Genomic DNA, 20,965 nt, shown 5'->3' on the forward strand with positions numbered 1-20,965 from the left:
CAATCTGTCTCAAGTTCAAGGTGACCTGGTTGATAAGCTGGAATGGGGGGGACTGGCCAGGAGGTGGGGCCCACGTCCCCCCCGCATCCTTGGAAGATACATGGTCAGCAGGCAGGGCATGGTGGTCCCGAGTGCTGGGTCCCTGGGCTGTGATTCCAGGAGGCAGTTGGAGGGAGAGACCAGAGGTGTCCCCCTGAGAAGATGGTACAAGCCACCCCACGCTCAGATACACCAAGCTAAAGCCAGGACCCTCCCCTGCTCCCAGCTCCCCGCCCCCTTGGCCAATTTAAACCACGTTTCATCTGACTGGGGGCGAGGAGGCTGCGTGCTCCAGCTCTGTCCTCATGCAGTTGGCCCCAACCATCCCTGAACCAAAAGACAAGCCCTGCCGTGCCACCATTGGACATCCGCTCCCTTGGGCTTGACGGATGCTTCATTTTCCAGCTCTCCTCTGAGAGAAGCATCCTAAATAAGTAGTTTGCAGTGAATGTCTGATGGTGTTTTCAGAATGAGCCAGAATGGTGGAGAACAAGCCATGACGGTCTTTGCTTCCAAGAAAAATGCCTGGAGTCAGGGCCGCGGGCTGTGAGGACACAGGCTGTCGGACGTCAGAGCAGCACCCTGGAGATGAGCTGATGCATGCGCACCTGTTACTGATGGACAAGGAGGCCCCAGCGGCGCAGGGCCAGTTGTCTATTCACTCATTTCTTCATCCTACAAACATCTATTGAGGCTCTGCTATATGCAAGGGAGGGCACGGGGCACAGAGCCGAGTGGGTCTTGTCCCTTCGGAGCCTCAGGGACCCCAGAGTCGAGTGGAAAAGGCAGAGGGAAGGTTCAACAGGCACTGGGGCTTCCCAGGTGGGGAGCCCTGGGGAAGACCACCCCCCATGTGAGCACCTGCCTGCAGGGAGCAGGGCCCTGGCCCTGAGCCCGGAAGGGCAGAGAGGCCCTGCGGGCCCCGAGCAAGTCGGATGCGGCAGGTGGAGGCGGGGTGCGCTAACACACTCCCTCGGGCACGCGGGCACAACCCAAATGCCAAACATTTGGCCTAAGAGAAACTCTGCTCAGCTCCGTCTCCCATTGGTCCCTGCCCCATGGCCACTAGGACCAGGCCAGGCCCCTCATGGGGGTCCCATCTGCCTTGTTCATTCCTACCTCCTGGCTCTTGCTCATGCTGTTCCCCGACCTGGCATGCCCTTTCCTTCCTCTCCACTTGCCCACATGCCCCTCCTCCAAGCCCTGCCGGCCTGGCCGCCATGCTGGGCTGGGCCCCCTACAGCCCTGGAGCACGTCTCTCCGCTTCAACAGAGGCAGCACCGCATCCCTTCACTCATCCTTCAGGCAAACTCTACTGAGCACCTGCTGCGTGCAGAGCAGGGTGCCAGGTCTGGCCGTGCACTCTCCTCCCCGCACGCCCCGAGCACCCACCGAGGGAGGGCCCACGGCCTGCCTCCTCTCCCCACACGGGACTGGGGGCCCAGCAGGTGTGAAATGCATCCGTGGAGCCCAGCCCAGCTGGGAGACTTGAGCAGGGGCTGGAAGGCTGAGCCTCTTCGCGCCCCCCACCCTCCCTCCAGGGCAGGCAGCACCTCAGGAGGAGGCATCCGAGGCAGGCGCTGCAGTGAGAAAGGGGAAGCAGCCGGACCCCCACTGCAGCCTGATGCTGCTGCAGACAGGCCGAGTCCTCCCATCCCTGCCTCTGCCTCCGGGAAAGGGCTGCTGTCCTCAGTGACTCAGGGGGAGCCGGGGGGACAGCCAGGGAGCTCAGTGGGGGAGGAGGAGGGGTCCCAGGGCAGCCTGGCCCAACCCGGGATACCCATGTTCTGTCAGCCTCAGTTTGCCCTTCTGGAGGCTGGGAGAGCAACCTCTCAGGCCCAAGGGCTGGGAGGAGGGCTAAAGAAGTGAGTAGTCGGGGGCTGGATTTTGTGATCAACCATCCACTACCGGCTTTTTTTTTTTTTTTGAGCATTTATTGAGCAACTACTGTGTGCCAGGAGCTGTAATAGATGCTGGGGATGCAGCAGAAAAGAAAACAGGCAAAAAAATCTGCCCTCAAGGACCATAAACAAATAAAAATTTACTTGTCAAGTGCTAGAAAGAACAACAGCAGGGTACAGAGGGTGGAGAATGATGGGCTGGAGAAGGAGCTATTTTAGATTGGGTGGTCCGAGACGCCTCTCTGAAGAAGGGACACCTGGGAGGACAGCTGAATACACTAAGGATGTGGGCCACATGGATATCCAGGGAAAGAGTTTTCCAGGCAGAGGGCGCAGCCAGTGCAAAGGCCCTGAGGTAGCTTGCGCCTAGAGTGTTAGAGGAGCAGTAAGGAGGCTGGTGTGGCTGGAGCAGAGAGATGGAGAGGCGAATGGAAGGAGATACGGTCATGGAGGTGACGGGCAGGCAGCAGAAAGGGGAGCAGGCCCTCTAAATATCCACCTTTAGGGTTTTTGGATGTTGGGGGTGCCCTGGGGCAAATCTCTCTTCTCTGGTCTCCCAGAAACATAAGCAGTGCCAGTGCCTCCAGGTGGCACAGCTCCTTCCAGCTGGCCAAGCTCTTCCCCCATCCCCCCCCAAGAGCCTCCAGGAGGCGAGTGTTCCATTTACAGCCAGAGAAGCTGAGCCCAGAGATGTCACATAGCCAGGGGGATGAGATGGCACCCCAGATTTGTGCCTCCAGCTGCCGGCCCTGCCAGTCGCTGTCCGTGCCACTGCACAGACAGGAACCATCTAAATGCAAGTCTGACGCTCAGCCCTGGGAGCCGGAGCTGGAGGTCAGACCGGCAACAGCTTGACTCAGCAGCGTCTCCGGAATATCAATGGGGACTCAGGGACACAGCGGGGAGATGAGGCCTCAGAAGGTCCCGCTGTGCATGGGACAGGACGTCCTTCAAGAAGCAGGTCTGAGCCCCCATGCTCCTTCCTGCCACATCCAGAGAGGCCACCTTGTCCCCACTCCAGCAGCACAGGCCTGGATGTGCCCAGGGCTGCTGGAATCGCCCACCCAAGAGGACCAGAGCCAAACTCCCTGGGTGACACCATGGAGAGGTCCCTGCCAGGAGCTCCTGCCACAGTCCTTCCTGCCATATGCACCAGAGGTGGGGAGACCATCTGCTGGATTCAAATTCCACTCCTGGTACTTTCCAGCTGTGTGGTCTCAGGAGAGTTACTCAACCTCTCTGAGCTTCAGTTTTGCAATCTGTATAATGAAGTTGCCTTGAGAGCTAAATGAATTAACATGTATGAAACACACAAAACAGAATCTGGTCCACAGGAGGGCTCCATAAATGTTACCTCCTAGTATCATCCATTCATCCATTCTCCCATCACCCACACAGGAACACTTCCGTGTGACCCGAGGCAGGCCCCTTAACTTCCCTGAGCCGTGCTTTTTATGATCTGTGAAATGGAGGACAAGTTCAGGTAAACTGAGGCTCACCTGGGCCCCATGGATACGGAAAGGCTGTAGGGATATAAAAGTTTATGCTCCAGACCCCAGCCCTGAGAGCGCCCAGGACCACCATGGGAGGCAACGAGGGCAGGGCCACGTCTGCGCCTCTCCCTCTGAGGTGACTCACCACACTATCTCCGGAGCCCAGGCGGGGCCTGCTCTGCATGCCTAATCCAGCCCGGCTCTGTGCCTCCCCTTCCATCGGGCAGCCTCGGCCTAGCGTGGGGAGGGAGTCCTGGCTGCAGCCACACATACGCGCACAGATGGGGTGATGCACCAGGCACCTCACACGAGCACACACATGCACACGGGCCTGTCCACGGACACCCCTACTGAGGCAGGCCTGACACTTACACATCCAGAAAGCCACATGCGTGCACCCCTCCCCATACGAACACACGCGTCCTGCCCTGGCATCTTTGGGACTCACCTTGATGCCACCACCTCACCACCAGGCCAGCTGTCCTGTAGGAACCAGGCTGGCCTGGGCTCCTGTGGTCTGGTCCCTAGGGCTGTCCCTGGACACAGCCCTCAGCCTCGGTCAGGGCACAGCAGGGCCCCCTCAGGCCTTCCAGGCCAGGCACCGGGGGGGGGGCCAGGCAGTCGGATCCCCGATAACAACCGTCCCATGTGCATTCCTGAGTCCCTCATCCAGGGGCCAGCAGCGCATTTCACTCTAACAACCAGTCTTTAGCTCATTTCACAGATGAGGAACCAGGAGAGGCTGAGTGACTTGCCCAGGATCACACAGCCAGGAAGTGGCCAAGCCAGGGCCCAGGTCTGTCGGCCAGAACCTGCCCATTAACCACGTGCTGCTGCCCGTGTGATGCAAGCCGGTGGAGACAGAGGCGTGGGGCGGAAGGGCCTGGGTCTGACAACCCGGCTCCAAGTCCTGCTCCAACACCTCGCTGTGTGAGCCTGGGCGAGCCACCTCACCCCTCTGAGCCTCAGTTCCCCCATCTGTAAAATGGGGACAAAAGCACCAAGCCCACAGGGTTGTCACCAGGATTCATGACAGTGCAGGCTTAGAGGGTACCCGGCATGGGGTAGGGCTCGGTCAAGGGCCACAGGACTGCCCAGGGCCTAAGACACACGACTGAGTAAATGGGGTGAGGGGGTCGGCACTGATGGGGGCTGGGACATTTGGTGCCAGGGCTTCCTCTAAGCCCTATGCCAATGGTCAGTGCTGGGAACTACCCGGGAGCTTCCCACCTGGAGGACAGAGCTGGGTTCCAGTCCCGGCTCCTCAACATTCCGGCTGTGTGGCCTTGGGAAAGTGGCCTACCTTCTCTGGCCTCAGTTTCCTCCTCTATAAAATGGGTATAATTATGTCCCCTGCAGGACCCCGAGCCCGGCACACAGTAGGCACCCAGGACTTGCTGGACAAGCTCTGCCAGGGCTCTGCGGTGCCTCCTCAGCCTGGCGAGCGCACCCTCCCCTCGGCCCCGCTCCCCGGCGCTCCTGTGAGCCACTCACAGATGATTCATACTTCAGAGGCCGAATCAATACAATATACGGCCAAAGACATCTTTAATCTTTCGCAGGGATTAGGCTACAAGGTACAGCGGCCTCTTTCTACCAGTCGCTCAATTCTGATTTCAATTTGGCAGCTGGAGCGCGGCTTTCTCTCTCCTCTGCCTTTCACCCTCCTAAAGACGGTCCTCCAAATCACGGTTCAGTGAGCAGGTGGGGCCGAGAGACCCAGCTGCCCGTCCTCAAGGGCCCCCGGGGCTGCCACCCTGCATGGGGGGACAGCAGGAGGGTCTGGGGATGTGGGAGGTCCGGCCGGTGGGAGGCCAGCCCTCAGCAGGGGGCGGGAGGCAGGGGCACGGAGAGGGGCCCCTGTGCCAGGGCAGGAGCGCCCCACCTGGAGGCCCTGGCAGAGTAGCTTTTCTCTTATTTCTCTTTTAAACAACATTGAGTAGACTTTATTTTTTCTAACTACCCAATGCCTGATTAGATGCTTTGTGGAAAATTCAAACAAAGAGTCTCAGCTTCAGCCCCACTGCAAGGCCCAGACCCCACCCCAATCCTGTGCTCTCCCGCTCCTAACACGTCAGCATATGTCCCTCCAGGCCGTGTGTGTGTGTGTGTGTGTGTGTGTGCGTGTGTGTGTCAGTCATACCCCCATCCCTTGCACAGGGCTGGGCCATGTGGGTCTCAGTTAATGGGTGGGAAACAGGGGCAGAAGACAGAGTGACAAGAACACAGAAGCAGGTAAGACCTCTAGTCCAGGAGCCAGATGTCTGGCTTCAAACCCCTTCTCCACCTCTAACTTGCGGTGTGACCGGGTGCCAGTTACTATTCGGCCTCTCTGTGCCTCAGCTTCCTCCCCTGTAAGATGGGGGCACCTCCCTCCTAGGGTAGGGACGATCACCCAGGTCGACGGGGGTAAAACAGGCGCTCAGGGTGTGCTGGGCACACAGGGAGGCTGGCTTAGTATGGAGATGGCTTCCCGGTCCCTCACGGCAGGGACTGAGCACAACTGAACACTAAGATTCTGGGCCTTCTGTCCCTGCCCCTATCAGGCACCTTTGTCCCCAAATCCTGCAGAGGTTGCACTTTTTTTTCCCCAAAGATTGGCCCTGAACTAACATCTGTTGCCAACTTTTTTTTTCCTTTCTCCCCAAAGCCCCAGTACATAGTTGTATATTTTAGTTGTAGGTCCTTCTAGTTGTGGCATGTGGGATGCTGCCTCAGCATGGCCTGATGAGTGGTGCCGCATCCACGCCAAGGATCTGAACCAGCGTTTTGAAACCCTGGGCCGCTGAGGCAGAGTACGCAAACTTAACCACTCGGCCATTGGGCCGGCCCCCAGAGGTCGCATCTTAAACAGAAAGGCAGTGGGCTTGTTTGGGGAAGGATTCAGGCCACAGGGAGGAGAGGAAGTGCCAGAGCAGGGTGGGTGGGGCCGGCCCAGAGAGAGGTGCCTGATTCTGAGCAAAGGAGGAAAGAAGAGGTGGGCAGCCAGAGGGAGGGGCTGGCATGGGGAGGGCGTCTGACACTGCCACAGGGGGCCCTAGGGAGCTGCCGCCCACCTGCCCGGAGGTGGGAGGGGGTCCCGTCCACCCCCTGCTTCCCTCTGCCGGGGGCCCAGCTGCTGGAGTGGGGAGTGGCCCAGAGCGGCAGCCATCAGCCAGCACTGCCCCACTTCCAGGCCTTGCTCCCTCTCCACCAGGTCACAGGCACCGAGCTGCCTCAGCTGTACAATTAAAGGGGCTTATCTGAGATTTATAGCAGGATTATGCCCGCAGGGTGTTGCCAGCGCCAGCCTCTGGACACTCTGTGTTCCTTAGGAAAAGCAATTAAGAGTCCCGGGGTTATACGGGTATAAATATATAGACGCCATCCCCCAAGGTTGAGGGCACCACAGTGAGCTATTTAGAGACAGGGCCTTAGGAGGTGGGCACCGGGGGCCCCCCTCTGCAGGGAGCTGGGTCTGCCAGGAGGGGGCAGGGTCTCCTTGCTCCCCCCACACCCCATGCATGACAGGCGCCATCCCTCAGCCCCACGGCCCGCACTGAGCCATCCCTCTTGGCAAAGCTCGCCCAACCCAGGTGGATTCCCCCGACCCAGGGGCCAACCTGCTGCCCGGACGCCCCCGGTACCAGGTACCACAGCCCCTTCCTCAGCACGGCCATCAGTCTGATGCCCTCAGAGGCCCAGGCTTCGGGCCCGCCGAGCTCTGAACCCTTGTCACGTTAGCCTCCTTGCTTGCTCATAACTAAAAGCTTTACGACCCGGAGCTTCTAAGGACCGCAGTTAAGGGAATACAGTGAGCTTAATGCGGGAAAGGAGGCACGTGGTGAGTGGGGGACCTCGAGGAGAGCACATCACTTTCCAACACTTCCTCAGATCCACCCCGGGGGGCACCTACGTCACTGAAGCCACAGCCAGCACAGCCCTGCCCCTCACCCCCAGCAGACTGCTCCCTTCAAGGGACTCAAACAACCCTTGCTCCAAGAACCTGCCGGCTGGCCCCCTGGGTCCCTGAGACCCCCTGAAACAAGGCCACCTCCATCCCAACCCTGTTCCCTCCTCTCTGCCTGAGAACAAGCAGCTGTTCCACTGGCTCCCGTGCCAGGGACATTGATGGTCCCTCTGTCCGCCTGGCCACGTGTGCAAAAGTTATTCATACCCACCCCCTGGCCCAGGAGTCACGTCACCACCCGCTGAGGCCACAGGCCAGTCCCCAGCGCTCAAGGGAGAGACCGAGGCCCACGAGGAGAGTGGCTTGGGGCAGGCAGAGCCCACAGCAGGACCTGCGAGCGGCTCTAGTGCAGCGCTGGGTACCGTGCTGTGACATCCCCCCATCCCTAAGCGTGACCCACGGGACTCACCGTCCTCCCGCGACTTCTGGATGAAGGCCTCCACACCGCTCTCGCCGTAGCTGCCCTCCGAGGCCAGCGTGGACACGTAGTTCCACTTGAGGGCACGGACGATGTCCACCATGGCCTGGGCCTGGTACGTGTCCGAGGGCACCACACGGGAGAAGAAGTCGTAGCGGCTGTTGTCGCTCAGGTCGGGGGCTGTGGAGGCGTAGCTGATCTGGGGGATCTGGAGGCGAGAGGGGCCGCTGATGGGGGCAGCTGGCACCCCACCCTGCCCAGCCAGCACCGTGCCCTGCACACCAACCCCCTTCCCATCCCCACAGCCTTGGGACCGTCCCAGCTCTTCCCACGGGCACCACCTCCTCCTGTCCTGGGGGAGACCCTGGGGCATGGACGGCATGGGTCCTCGCCCACTTATCAGAGGAGGAAACAGACCCAGAGAGGAGGGCCAAATGGTTAGTCGGCCCTGCCCCTGGCTCCAGCCTGGGGTCCCCGTGCCCCCCACCTCCACTCTGTTATCCCCTGATCCTGGCCCCCTGGGGCCCTCGCCCTGTCCAGCAGGAGTGAGGCTGGCATCAGGCTGAGAAGTGACTGGTTCTCCTCCTCCAGAAAGTCTGCCCGCCTCACCTGGGTCCCGCGGCTGGTGGTCCCCCAAAGACACATACGTACATGCCACGGACACATACTCACACCCCAGGAGCCTCTGGATGTCTCAATTTACCTAAAGAGCTGGAAGATGCCCCCCTAGGAAAAGCCCCCAGTGGGTGAGATGGTTTGGCCTGGAGATGGGATGGGGGTGGGTGTCTAGAGGGGCCCGGAGGGGTCAGCTCATTTGGCCCATCTCCTTCCCTTCCCCCAGGCAGCCCCTCACATTACTACCCCCCAGGACCTGTCTCCAAGCTCCCCCTGGGCTCAGGCTCTTTCCTCCTGCCTAGCTCAGAGGGAACAGAGCCCAGGTTCCAGCTCCACCCAACCCCAGCCCACCCACCCTACAGACGGAATCCCAGGAGGCCAGGGTGGGCGGGGCCTCCAGAAAGCCCCTTTTTCACAGCCTGGGACACAGGGCCCAGAGAGGCCTCAGCAGCAGACGGCAGGCCTCCTGACCCCAGCCCCAGCTCCCCCAGCACAGAGCTCCGTCCTGCCTCCTCGGCCCCCACCCGGCCCTCCCCAGGCACGGGCGAGATGTGGAGCCCTGACACTGCCCTTCCTCCTGTGGCTGACATCCACCCATCCCCAAGGGATGTGGAGGGGCTGCGTGGACCCGCCTGCACTCCCTCCTCCCTGGCCCACACTCACCGCACCCCCGGGGCTGGCCCCCAGGCTCCCCGCACTGCCCCAGGCTCCCCAGAGCTGCTCAGGCCCACACTCTCCATTCCCTGCCTCAGTCCACACCAACACGTGCCCTTCCTGTGTGCCCTCTGCCCTGCTCTCTGTTGTCCAGGGTGACAGGGTGAAGGCGTGGGCATACTGATCAGGGCCAATGTCAAATCTTAGACCTCATCTCCCTAAGGAATCCCTGAGACTCAGGCCCAGACAAAAGACTCGTGGCCAGATGTCAGCCTCAGTGGCAGCTGAGGGTGGGAAATGGTCCAGGAGCAAGAGGATTCGGGGCGCCCCATGGACAAGTGGTTCCCCACCTGGTCTATGTGGAGGGTGTCCCTATCCCCAGGGACAGTGGGGGCCACCTTCCACTGAGGACACACTAATCGGAAAGGGCATGGCCCAGCTCAGCCCCTGTGACGCCCCCCAGGTGGGCCCCAGCGGGCCCCTCACTGCCTCCCCTCACTGAACTCACTCATGGGAAAGGCCCACACCCCTGGGACCCTCGGGGGTGAGGATGGGGGCAGGGGAAACAGCTGACTGCTTTTCTGGATTTGCTGGGCAGCTATGGGTTAACTCCCAAGCCTGCTCACTGTAGTTCCTGGGTCTTCATAAAATGGTTCGTACTGTGTTATTCACCGTGGCACCATTCTAACCTGGTGAAAGACGCCACGGTCATACAAGGAATACTACACAGCTGTGAAAAAGAACAAGGCAGGCTTCCACGCACTGCTCTCGAGGGCTCTCCGAGACACTGTGGAGTCAAAACAACAGCCACAAAGAAGCAGGTGCAGATCCACGTGCGAGCAGCACCCTGCTTATCATACGAGGGGCCAGAACGTACTCACACGCTCTCAAACAAAGCAGCCCAGTCACCTCTGGGGAGGGGAGCGGGCGGCTGGGGGCAGGGCTGGGCGGGGACATTTCACATCACACCCTTCACACATTTTGCAGGTAGAACCAGGCAAACACAGCACCTGTTTAGAAAACAACCCCCACTTGAATCTTCATGAGCACACATGTCCCCTTTCTCCCCGTCAGCAGCGTCTGAACACGAGTCCAGTTCCCTCCGCCCTGGTGAGCACTTCGCCTGAAAACAGCTCCCTCGGAGATGTGGACTCCGGTGGATATTTGAGGACTGATTTTAAAAGTATTGTGATTTTTACAGTCTGATAATGGTTTTGTGGTTGGGGCTGGTTGGCCGGTGTTCAGAGTCCTTGTCTCAGAGTGGAGCTTCTCAGCATCAGCTGTCAACACTGGGGGGCTGTCCTGGGCATCGTAGGATGTTTAGCAGCATCTCTGTCCCCTAGATGCCGGTAGCAGACCCCTCTCCCAGCGGTGACAACGGAAAATGTCTCCAGACATTGCCAAATGTCCTGGGGTGGGGGCAAAACGGTCCCCAGTTGAGACCCACTATTTTAGAGAGATGTACTGAAATACTTAGGGATGAAGTGACATGATGACGTGTGGGATTTGCTTCCAAAGAATCACACTGGGAGCATGTGGAAGAAATGACATTGGCCAAGAGCATGACAATGTTGCGTGGCCCCAACGAGTACATGGGGGCTCGCCACCCCATTTGTTGTACTTTTGTACATGTCTGAAATGGCTGGGTTTTTTTTTTAATTTTTTAACAATAAAACAAAATACATGCCACCCCCAGGTCACCCTCTGAACAGAAGTGCCCAGACTCCGGGGCTGGAGCTGGAGGAGGTTGTGGAGGTCGCGGCGCCTGGACCGCCCGGCGTAGCCTGCTGCACAGCAGGTCCCGAGAGAAGATGGTTTTGTGGGTTCGCTCGCTGGCTTACCTCTCCGCCTGGTCCTCAGCACGGCGTGCTCACCACACACCCCAAAATCCACTCTCCTCCTAATTAGAAGAAGCTTGTCTCCTACTTCCGATGTTTTCTCCCAACACAGCACCCAGGGTCAAACGGTCCCACGCACAGCAGAGGGACAGGAGGCCAGGGAGGTCTCAGGGCTGGTGGCAGGACGAGCCGCTCACACAGGCAACTTCTCTCTATCATGCCTCATTCCTCCTTGCACGCCACCTCCCCACAGCCCCTCCTGTTCAGGCACTCAGCACAGGCAGGGAGAGAGGATGCACAGATGGACAGCGGGTATAGGACCCAGAGCCCTCCCCAGGGAGGCCAGCAGTGTTCAGACCCCAGGCCGCCGCCCCTGCCGCACTGCACACCCCGCTCTGTTTCCCATAAAGGTAGGAGGGCCAAGCATGGACTTCCTGTAGGGTATGCATGGCAGCCTGCAGGAGTGCCCGGGCCCTGATTTCAGGAGCCCAAGAGGGGCCCCTGCTTGGCCCCCAACAATTCCTGAGACCCTGGAACAGGGACTCAGCCCTGAGATGGGGGAGGTGAGGTCAAACAGGGTCAGGGGATAGGCCAGCATCCTCTCACATGACCCCTTTGCCAGCTCTCCTCCTACCCCGCCCCCTGCAGGTTCTGGCCTCCACTCCAGGCCCTCCCAAGTTTCCCAGGGGGATGGTTTCAAGCAGAGATTTGGGAGCTAAGCTGCTCAGGTTCAAATCCAAAGTCTGCCACCCACCAGCTGGGAAACGTTGGGCAAGTTTCTTCACCTCTCTGGGCCTGTTTCCTCAGCTGCAAAGTGGGAATGACCACAATCCCTTTCTCACGAGGGTTGCATGAGGGAATCCATGTGGGGCGTGCAGGGCAGCACCTGGGGGGCAGCAAGCACTCAGAAGCTTAGCCCTTCTGTGAGCTGTTACCCCTCCCTCTACACTTCCTCCCAGCAGCGCTCTCCTCTTGGCCCTCTCTCTGACTCCTTTGCCTCCTAGGACTGGCCCCTGTGCCTCCACTCCCCTCCCCAGCTTTCTCCCTGCCGTCCTGTAGTTGTGGCCATGCTTAGTGGGGACTCCTCCTGCTGGCAATGCTGATGGCTCCCGGCTCCCTCTCGGTCCCACCCCAGCCTGGAGTGGAGGTGGGGAGAGGCAGGGACCGCCCTGGGGACACCATGGGCAGGGTGACTGTGACAACTTGGCCCAAGTGGGGCTCCGATGTCTCCTCAGCTCTCGCTGTCTCTGCAACCCAGCTGGAGGGTGAGGGGACACCCCATTAACATTCTCCTCCCACAAGAGCAGCCGGAGAGCATGGGGAGGCCGCCATGCCCGCCCCACTGCCAGCTCCTCCATCTCTCCGCCTTCCTCTCTCCTCCCTCCTACTGTCACCCACAGAGCACCTCCTGTGTGCTGGGCACTGTCCTAGGTGCTGGGGACATTCCCACCTCCTGTCATACCCTCAGGGGCAGGAGTCAGCCAGAACCCAGATTCCAGCAGCACCTGACCCACCACAGGGGTCCTATGCTAGGTCCATCTGTCTGTCCTCTCTTTCCTCTCTGTCTTCCTCTGCCCACAGAGCCCAGGACCTCATCTCCCTACATCCAAATCTTCCCTGTGTGGCAAAGCCCAGCTCAAACGTTGCCTCCTCCAGGCAGCCCTCCCTGGGCCCTTGTCCTCCAGAGAGCCTGTTCAGACCTCCCAGAGCTCCGAGTCAGGCTGCTCCAGGGTCCCCGGGCACGTCCTCGTGGGTGTTAGGAGACTTGGGCTACTTGTCAAGTCAACAGGCATTCTAAAACTCCCCCAGGTGCCGGGAAAGGCCACACGAGGAGATGAAAAGGGGAACTGGATTCATCCCACCCTGGGAAGGGGCCTTGAGTGACACACAGTGTGTCTGCAGCTGGCACCCAGTAGAGTCTTGCGCTCACAAAAGGCGTAAGTGACTGAAGGGGGCGGGAGTGTGTGAATAAACCTCTCTCCCTCTCTGGCTGCTGGGGTGACAAGGCGCTTCCTGCCACGTGGGGAAAGACAAAAGCTGCTTCTGAGCTTGAGCAGCACTGAAGATGAACGCCAAGTGCATCTGTGTGTGTGCATACACACACACGTGCAACACACGCGCACACAGCATGCGTGCACACACAGCTTGCACGCACACACACATGAGCACGTGCTGGAGCATGTGCCCTGAGCACACGAGTGCACGGCACAGTCATTCATTTATTCCTCCCACCACTAGTCACTGAGCACCAGCGGCCAGGCGTGGTTCTGAGTGCCGGGGAGAGGCAGGCGGACACTCTGCCCTGGCGGGGCTCCCAATCCAGACAGAGGCAGGCGGCAGAGAGGTGACACGGAGCTGTCAGATGGGGGTAAGTGTCCAGGAGAAAAAAGAAAGGAGGAGCAGGGGACTGTGAGCGAGAGAGGGCTCCCCTTCCCTCCTCTTCCCTAATGCTGGGCACAGCACCTAAGCTTCCAGCACACTGGGGCCAGCCTGCCCGGGACTCTGGGACCCAGCATTGCCATCCAGCTGTGCAACCTTAGGCAAGTGAGTAGCCTCACTGAGCCTCAGTTTTCTCCCCTATAAAGTAGCCACAGTACCAACTGAGAGGGCTGCACTACTGAATACACACAAAGTGCTTAAAACAGTGCACAGACACATGGGGGCCCCTGGCAAATACTCGATACAGTCATGCCGCATAACGATGTGTCGGTCAACAATTGGCCGCATATATGACAGTGGTCCCATAAGATTAGTACCATGTAGCCTAGGTGTGGAGAGGGCTATACCGTCCAGGTTTGTGTAAGTGCACTCTACAATGTTCACACAATGACTAAATCACCTAACGACGCATTTCTCAGAACATGCCCCCGTCAAAGCAATGCACGACTGTAACATTATTAGAGAGGGAGGCAAAGCTGGGACCTTGTGCCCATTTTGCAGGTGAGGAAACCGAGGCTCAGAGAGATGAAAGTGCCCTCTGAGCATCAGAGTCAGGAGATATCAGAAACAAAGTACAGAACAAGCCACTCTGTCTCCCTGTTCCCTTCCCCAGACCTGGCCTCGGGCCCGGCTCACCTTCCCAGCTGACACTGATCTCCTGTTCCACCCACAAGCAGGCCGGGCAGTCACAGATTGAGGCTGGGATCCACCACTGGCTGCCGGTCCAGGCCAGAGCTCAGAGACCTCAGGATCCGCATCTGCCCGCCGAGGCCCCTCTCGCTCGCGGAGGAAGGGACCCTGCATGGGCAGGCAGGCCCCAGGGTCGGCTGCCTGCTCCTTGCCCTTCTGATCCCGACTGCTCGAGGCCTCAGCTGCCTGCATGGCTCTCAGCATCCACTGTTTCTCCCAGAGAAAAAAGGCAGCAAGGCTCTCAGGTACATGAAAGCTGCAGGGGCAGGACTGCGTGGTTCAGAGAGCAGGCCGGAGGAGAGAGCCTGCTTCCAGAGGCTCGGGGGCACCGCCCAGCACCCCTCGCCCCACGAGCCATGCACCCTCTCCCAAGGGGCCTTCACTCAGAGACACAGTGTCCAGAGGAGCCAGAGGTGCTGCCAGCCGCCCCTCCACCCTCAAGGGGCCTCAGGAGGGACCCTCCGGTGGGGCAGAGTGCATCTCATGAGAGCCAGGCACACAGCAGGCGCTCCACACAGCCTCCCAGAGCCGCAGACCCCCTCCCAGCCAGGTGCTGAGGACATAGATTCCAATCACAGGCCTTCAGAACCCCAGCCTGGTTGGGCTGGAAAGGACAGTCTCACAGGGAAACGCCTCCAGGCTGGAGAGCGGGGGGCAACAGGGACTCACTGGGCCCCCCAGGGGAACCGTGGGAGAGTCAGACTGCGGGCCCTGAGGAGAGAGCGGGCGTTGATGCACGGGACAGGGTGTAAACGGACTGAAGAGGGGAAACGGGGTGGGACAAAGAGGGAGACACAGGGACAAGGGGGTTCAAGGCAGCTGGGAAGGGCAGCCATGGTGAGAGCCTGGGGGCACAGCAGAGCAGCTGCAGGGAGACACGATGCACTGACGGCCCCCCGCCCTCAGCCCTGACCAGGCCCACCTCCCACGGGGACCCTGGAGTTCAAGAGCAGAAGGCAAGAGTGACCCAACAGCTCTGGACAGCCCCAGGGAGGCCTCACACAGCCCTACCCCCATGGAGATGCCCCTCTACCACCACCAATTACCAAAGGACAGAGAAGGGACTTCCAAGGCCTGGGGGAGGTGGGGATGGGAGGGGCACCCGGGGCAGGGGGCTAGGCTGGCATCTGGGTGGTTTTTGGAAAAACAAGGAGAGGCCCCAAATAGGAGGATGGGCTGCTGCCTGCCCCAGGGCTTCCTCCAGGGCCACCCCCACACCTGGGGCCTTCCCCACACCCACTGGGCCACTCGGGGGCCACTGGCCTTCCCCGCAGACCCTCTGGGAGTCCAAGTCAGGCGGGCCTGGGCCGCTCACTTCAGGAGGCCCTCATTAATCAGGTCTCGTTCCTCTGCTCTGCAGACACAGACCAGCCACCGACTCCCAGCCCCGAGTATCCAGTCACTCGAGGGCTCCAGCCTACACCCCAGTGCAATCCATCAGTCTGCCCGGCCCACGCTGGGCGAGCCCTGACCCAGCCCTCTGCTGGAGCTGAGCCCACAGGCCTCCCCACCCCGGGCACTCAGCCTCCCACTCTGCCCCTCCCCAGGCGTGGAGACTGGGTAGCCCCGGGCCTTCTCTGCTCCCAGCACACAGGCCACTTCCTCCCTCACCAGGGCCTGCAGCATTTCCCCACTGTGACCGAGAAGTGGACATCAGGGTCCCCGAGATGGCAGCTATCTTAAAAGACGGTAAAATTCGCCCCACAAGGCCCATGCGGTCCCTTCACCTTGACTGCGCCTGTGGCCTCCAGCCTCCCCCTCCCACGCTTTCCCAGCCCACCCACTGTCCCCAGAAACTCCGTTGGTTCATTCATTCACAGTTTACTGAGCACCTGCTCCGTGCCGAGCACAATTTCTGGCAGCAGGCTGGACACACACAGACAGATTCCTGCCTTCAGGGAGCGCTTCTAGCGGGAGAGAGAACCAATAAACGAACATGCACACGACTGATGCTGGAGGCTGGTCCTCAGAGCCGTCCAGACATTTCCAGCTCCTGCCTTCCTGGCAAGTGGTAGACTTCGACACCCTGCCCCAGTGGTTGGCTGGGGCAGGTGACACGTTCTGGCCAAGGAGCCGGGAGCAGAAAATGCGATCACTTTGGGGCCAGAGCAGTTAATTGTGCAGGGTACATGTTCCCTCTGCTACTGTGACCGGCAATGTTCCAGACCAGCCTAGGTCCCGGAGGAGACGGGGCACAGCACTCAGCCCACTCGTGTACACACATAATGTAGCAAGACTCAGGCTTATGTATTTTAAGCCACGGAGATCTGGAGGCTGTTTGTTCTCGCAGCATCGCATCACCAGTACTGACAGACACACGGGGCACAAGCATGATGCTCCAGCTCCAGGAGAGCCAGCAACGAGTCTTATTTATCTCCACCTCACGAACCTGGATGTGTCAGGCTCACACTCATCACAGGCTGGGTTGGGCTGAACTGAATTCAATTCACACAAACACACACACACATACACACACGCAACCAGCATCGGCATCACGAGAACTAGCATTTGTTGAGTCTGACTATGTGCCAAGAGCTCTCCTAAGTGGTGTTATATGCTTTAACACTTTGAATCTTACAATAACCATATGAAGTAGGGCCTCTTATTCTCCCCGTTCTCCCAAAACTGAGGTACAGAGAGGTTAAGTAACTTGCTCAGGGCCACACAGCTAGTGAGTGGCTAACCCAGGATTTGAATTCAGCAGGACCAGTTCCAGAGCCCATGCTACCAACTGTCACATAAAACCTCAGCCTCCCCCTTACACAAGTGGGCTTGCACACACATGTGCGCATGCACACACACACACACAAGATCTGAGGGTGATGCCGACAGCCTCCAGTGACAAGGAGGGCCACCCACATGTCCTGTGCGGCAGGGTCCTCAGACAGCAGCGGGCAGAGCCAGCCCTACTTCCCCTCGGGTGCAGCCCCCGCCTCCACTCCTGGCTGTCACACCATGGGCTGAAGTGGCACATCTGTCTCCCACACAAAGGACGGGGCAGGGGTGGGGGCCAGGGGCCCAGGAGGGTTGTGTAAAAGGCTCTGCTCTGGGCAACAGCTAATTTCTAAACATAATTATTAATTTCATGCTTATCATATGCAAACCTCTGTCTCCCAGACGAGATGAAATTGATTTAATTAGAAATTCCATCATCAAGCCTTTTGGATCCAAGCTTTTAATTAGGACCACCAACTCTACCCAAGGCTTCCAGAGAGTGGGCGCTCAGCCCCGACTTCTCCCCGAGGCCCCAGGCACAGCCAGGACATATGGGCACCTCCACAGCCACCGGCGCCCCACAGACCAGGTCAAGGCCCCCGGCCAGGACCCCATCCATCATCTCTCATGCCCTCAGCAGGGTCTCACAGTCACAGTGGCCTCTTTTTTCTCCTGGCATCATAATGGGGAAATAGCTTGGGAAAAGCTCTGAGCATCTTGCAGCCGGAAGGACTGGGGTGTTTAAGGTGGGCAGGTGACGGGAGAGACAACAGGCCTCCTGTTTTCCAGCATCATTTACATACCTGAGTTCCTGTGGGAGGCCCTGCCAGGTGCGAATAACATGTTCTTTACAGTTCCGTTCAGGGCAGTCTGTCAAAACTAGCAGCAACACTTGGCATTTTAACAAAGTATCTTCAACACATTACCTCTGACTTCATCTCCAACCACTGCCACCTTGGCCTTGCTCACATGGCTCCAGCCACACTGGCCTCCTCACTATACCATGAACATGCCAGGGACACTCTACCTCAGGGCCTTTGCACTGGCCAGTCTCTCTGCCTGGATGCTCTTCCCCCAGACACATATGTGGCTCGCTCCCTCACGTCCTTCCCTTCAAGACTGCTCAAACATCACCTTCTCAGCAAGGCCTTTCCCGACCCCCCCCCATTCCCTCCCCTGCACCCATCTCCACCTCCCCTGCTTTGATTTTCCCTATTACAATGATCACCTTCTGACATGATCTATATTTACTTACCGATCTCATTTATTATTCACCTCCCCTGAAATATCAGTTCCATGATTATCCACCTCCCCCTAAACGTCAGTTCGACGAATCCAGGGACCGTTTTTACTCCCTACTGTGCCTCGGACGCCTGGCACAGCACTTGACACAAGGCAGGTGCTCAGGCCATCCACACGACCACCTGAGGACACGCTCCACAGTGTCATGAACACCTGAGAGGTGAGGAAACTGAGGCTCAGAGTCTCGGGGCCTTGCCAGGTCACAGAGCTAGTCAGTGGTGAGTCCAGATTCCCAGGTGGTCTGACGCTTGGCCTGGGCAAGCCAATGGCATTGCTCTGCAATAAGCGGGCTGCTCCACATGGAAGATGCTCGGGGGTCCCTCCCCCGCCCAGGGCCTGGCAGGACCCTCCTTCTGAATCCCTCACTCTGTCCCCCTGATTTCACATCGACACCTCAGAAGGCAATCACTGGGGGACCGCCCCACGCCCACCTCTGCCTCCCCCTCCCCGGGGCCACCAGCCTCTTATCAGGAGAGGAAGCAGACACTTGGATTAATTTCCAGGCCTGTTCTGAATTATGTTTTCCAGGAGAGAACCAGACAGATGCGGGCAACAGGCTTTTGAACAAATATTTCCCCAGAAAGTGCTTTATTCAGTCCCTGGTCTCACCCTTTTAAACAGTATATGTATTCTTAGGAGCCCAGGCAAAAAAAGGGGGGGGGCCGGTAAGGCAGGGAGGCTGGAAGAGAATCGAGGGTGCAGCGTGGAGAGGCTCGGCTGGGCTGACAAAGGCGACTCCCGCTCGGGGATCGCGCCGGGAGGAGCGGAGAGCGGCGGGGCGGGCGCTGGGCCACAGCAAACAAGAGCCTCAAATCAGCATGTGTCCTATTTCATAAGCGCAATGTAGATCGATAAATTACACTCACTTCTGCGGTCCTACATGCTGACTCCGTAACCTTGTCAAGAGTGACACGTGTGGGAGGAGGCGGGGGACCGAGGAGCCCGGAGCCTGGAGGAGGGCCAGGCCCTCGGGGAGCTGCATGGGGCCGCAGCGCCTGGGCCCCTTTTCCAGGAAGGGCTCAAGGCCCAAGTCCCCCGAGGTGAGAAGCAGGCCGCCACTCCCTCTGCCCACTGCCTCGCTGTGTGGCCACGGGCAAGCCACCTCCCCTGAGAGCCATGGTCTCCTTATCAGTCAAGTGGGCACAGGGGCGGGAATCTGAGCTCTATCAACCTCACTGTGACGCACATGGGAAGATGGACGTTAAAGCTTGGACAGAGGGAAGAAAACCCCCAGGATGCTGGGAGCCATTATTACACATTTACACACACCAGGTGTGCAGGTGCTAACACAGACGCTCCTTCTGTTCATCCTCACAGCAGCCCTGAGGTGAGAACCGTGGTCCCAATTTACAGGAGAAGCTGCAGCCCAGAGAGCCGAGGAAGATGCCCCAATCACCCAGTGTTGTCTGATGCAAGGCTGGGCTTTCCCTGAGCCACCGCAGTGCCGGGGACCCGGGGGCCTGCAGCGCTGGGCACTAGGCCACACCCAAGTGTCCAAGGGGCAGGGGGCTCGGGACCAGCCCAGGGTGGCTGCAGTACCCCAGGGGGCCAAGCTGAGGGTGTGGCTGAGCAGGGGGCGGGGACAGCAGGCAAGAGGCTGCTCCGTGTGAGCGGCAATCAGAGGACCAGTAGCTGTCGCTTGATAAACAACTCGTCCCCGCCGACCGCTTCACTGCGATTATCTCATTCTGTCCTCCCACGCTAGCTCCCTGAAGGGAATGCTATCTATTACCTTCATTTTTCAGATGAGAAAACCGAGGCCCAAGAAAATACAGAAACAAACTCACACAGCAAGTGGCAAAGCAGGATTTGAACCCAGTTCTGTCTGACTCCAGCACCTGGGAGCTCTCAGCCCCATGACCGCCCGGCCGGTCTCCCGCTCACGCCCTGCCGCCTGCCCTTTGCCCACACCGTCCCAGCACCTGGGAAGCAGCCACGGTGGGGAGTCCTCGCTCTAGGCCTTTCCCCACCCCCCGCCAAGCATGCTGCTTCACGCCTCTGAGCCTCAGTTTCCACCTCTGTCTAGTGGGGGACCCCTGCCCCCTGGACTCACAGGGTAAGGGCAGAGGGAGGGCCCTCCACAGGGTGGGCGTGGCATCCCAAAGCCCCTTCCACAGAGCCCGATGACGAGGTCAGGGCAGGGCCAGGAGGACCCCAGAGAGTGGGGAGTGCCTGGGCCGTCTGGAATTACGCCGTGTCCTGCTGACCACCACACACAGACAGCACCGGCGATGGAGGCGTGGCCAGGCGCAGAGAAAATTAACCACAGCGTCTGCCCATTGCTCTCCCAAGTCAAGTCAATGTGCTGCGCCGGGTGTAATATATGGCTCTGTATTAATATAATATGATATAATGGGATGTATTAACATTATTGAACACATGAGCCGATAAAAGCCACATCGCCATCACTCCGTGTAATTTATGTCACAGCCAGGGCCAGAGCCAGGCTGCAGCGGGGAGCCCCTGGAGCTCCGGGCCTTCAGCTGGGGAAAGGGGGCCTGAGCCCTGGGGAGGGGGGCACAAAACCAGCTCGGCCGGAAGGAGCGGCCCAACAGGCCCACCAGGTGACCCTCGGCCAGGCTGCAGGTGGTAGTTTGGGGGCTCTTGGCATTTGACCCCCTGGTGACACGTGACCGTGCAGTCCCTCAGCTTGGCTGCCCGGCTCCTTGCTCCCCTGGGGCCCTCCTTCCTCTCAGGCAGCCCCTCCTCAGCCTCTGTGGCTGATCCTGAACCCGCAACCCCGGGGCTCAGTGCTCCGTCCCCTCTCTCTCCACTCACCCCCAGGCCACCTGTAGCCTGATGACGCCCCCTGAACTCCAGGCCCCCGCCCACCGCCTGCTCCCCTCAGCCGTCTAATGGCACCCCCAGGTCTGCCGGGTCCTTCCCAGCCAGGTAACCACGGCTCAGGCCAG

General features: G+C 59.4%; 1 protein-coding gene across 8 annotated transcripts in view; it reads right to left on the minus strand.

Moving 5' to 3' along the window:
* Nucleotides 1–20,965, minus strand: part of GRM4 (glutamate metabotropic receptor 4) — a 116,101-nt gene that overhangs the window by 54,563 nt on the left and 40,573 nt on the right. For all 8 annotated transcript variants that reach the window (XM_070585840.1, XM_070585841.1, XM_070585845.1 and 5 more), the window contains one exon: nt 7,792–8,008. In XM_070585840.1, the coding sequence (XP_070441941.1) occupies nt 7,792–8,008 (217 nt within the window). The remainder of the gene's footprint in view (nt 1–7,791; nt 8,009–20,965) is intronic.

Source organism: Equus przewalskii, chromosome 19 (assembly GCF_037783145.1).
Source record: "Equus przewalskii isolate Varuska chromosome 19, EquPr2, whole genome shotgun sequence".
In the NCBI taxonomy this organism is placed as follows: Eukaryota; Metazoa; Chordata; class Mammalia; order Perissodactyla; family Equidae; genus Equus; species Equus przewalskii.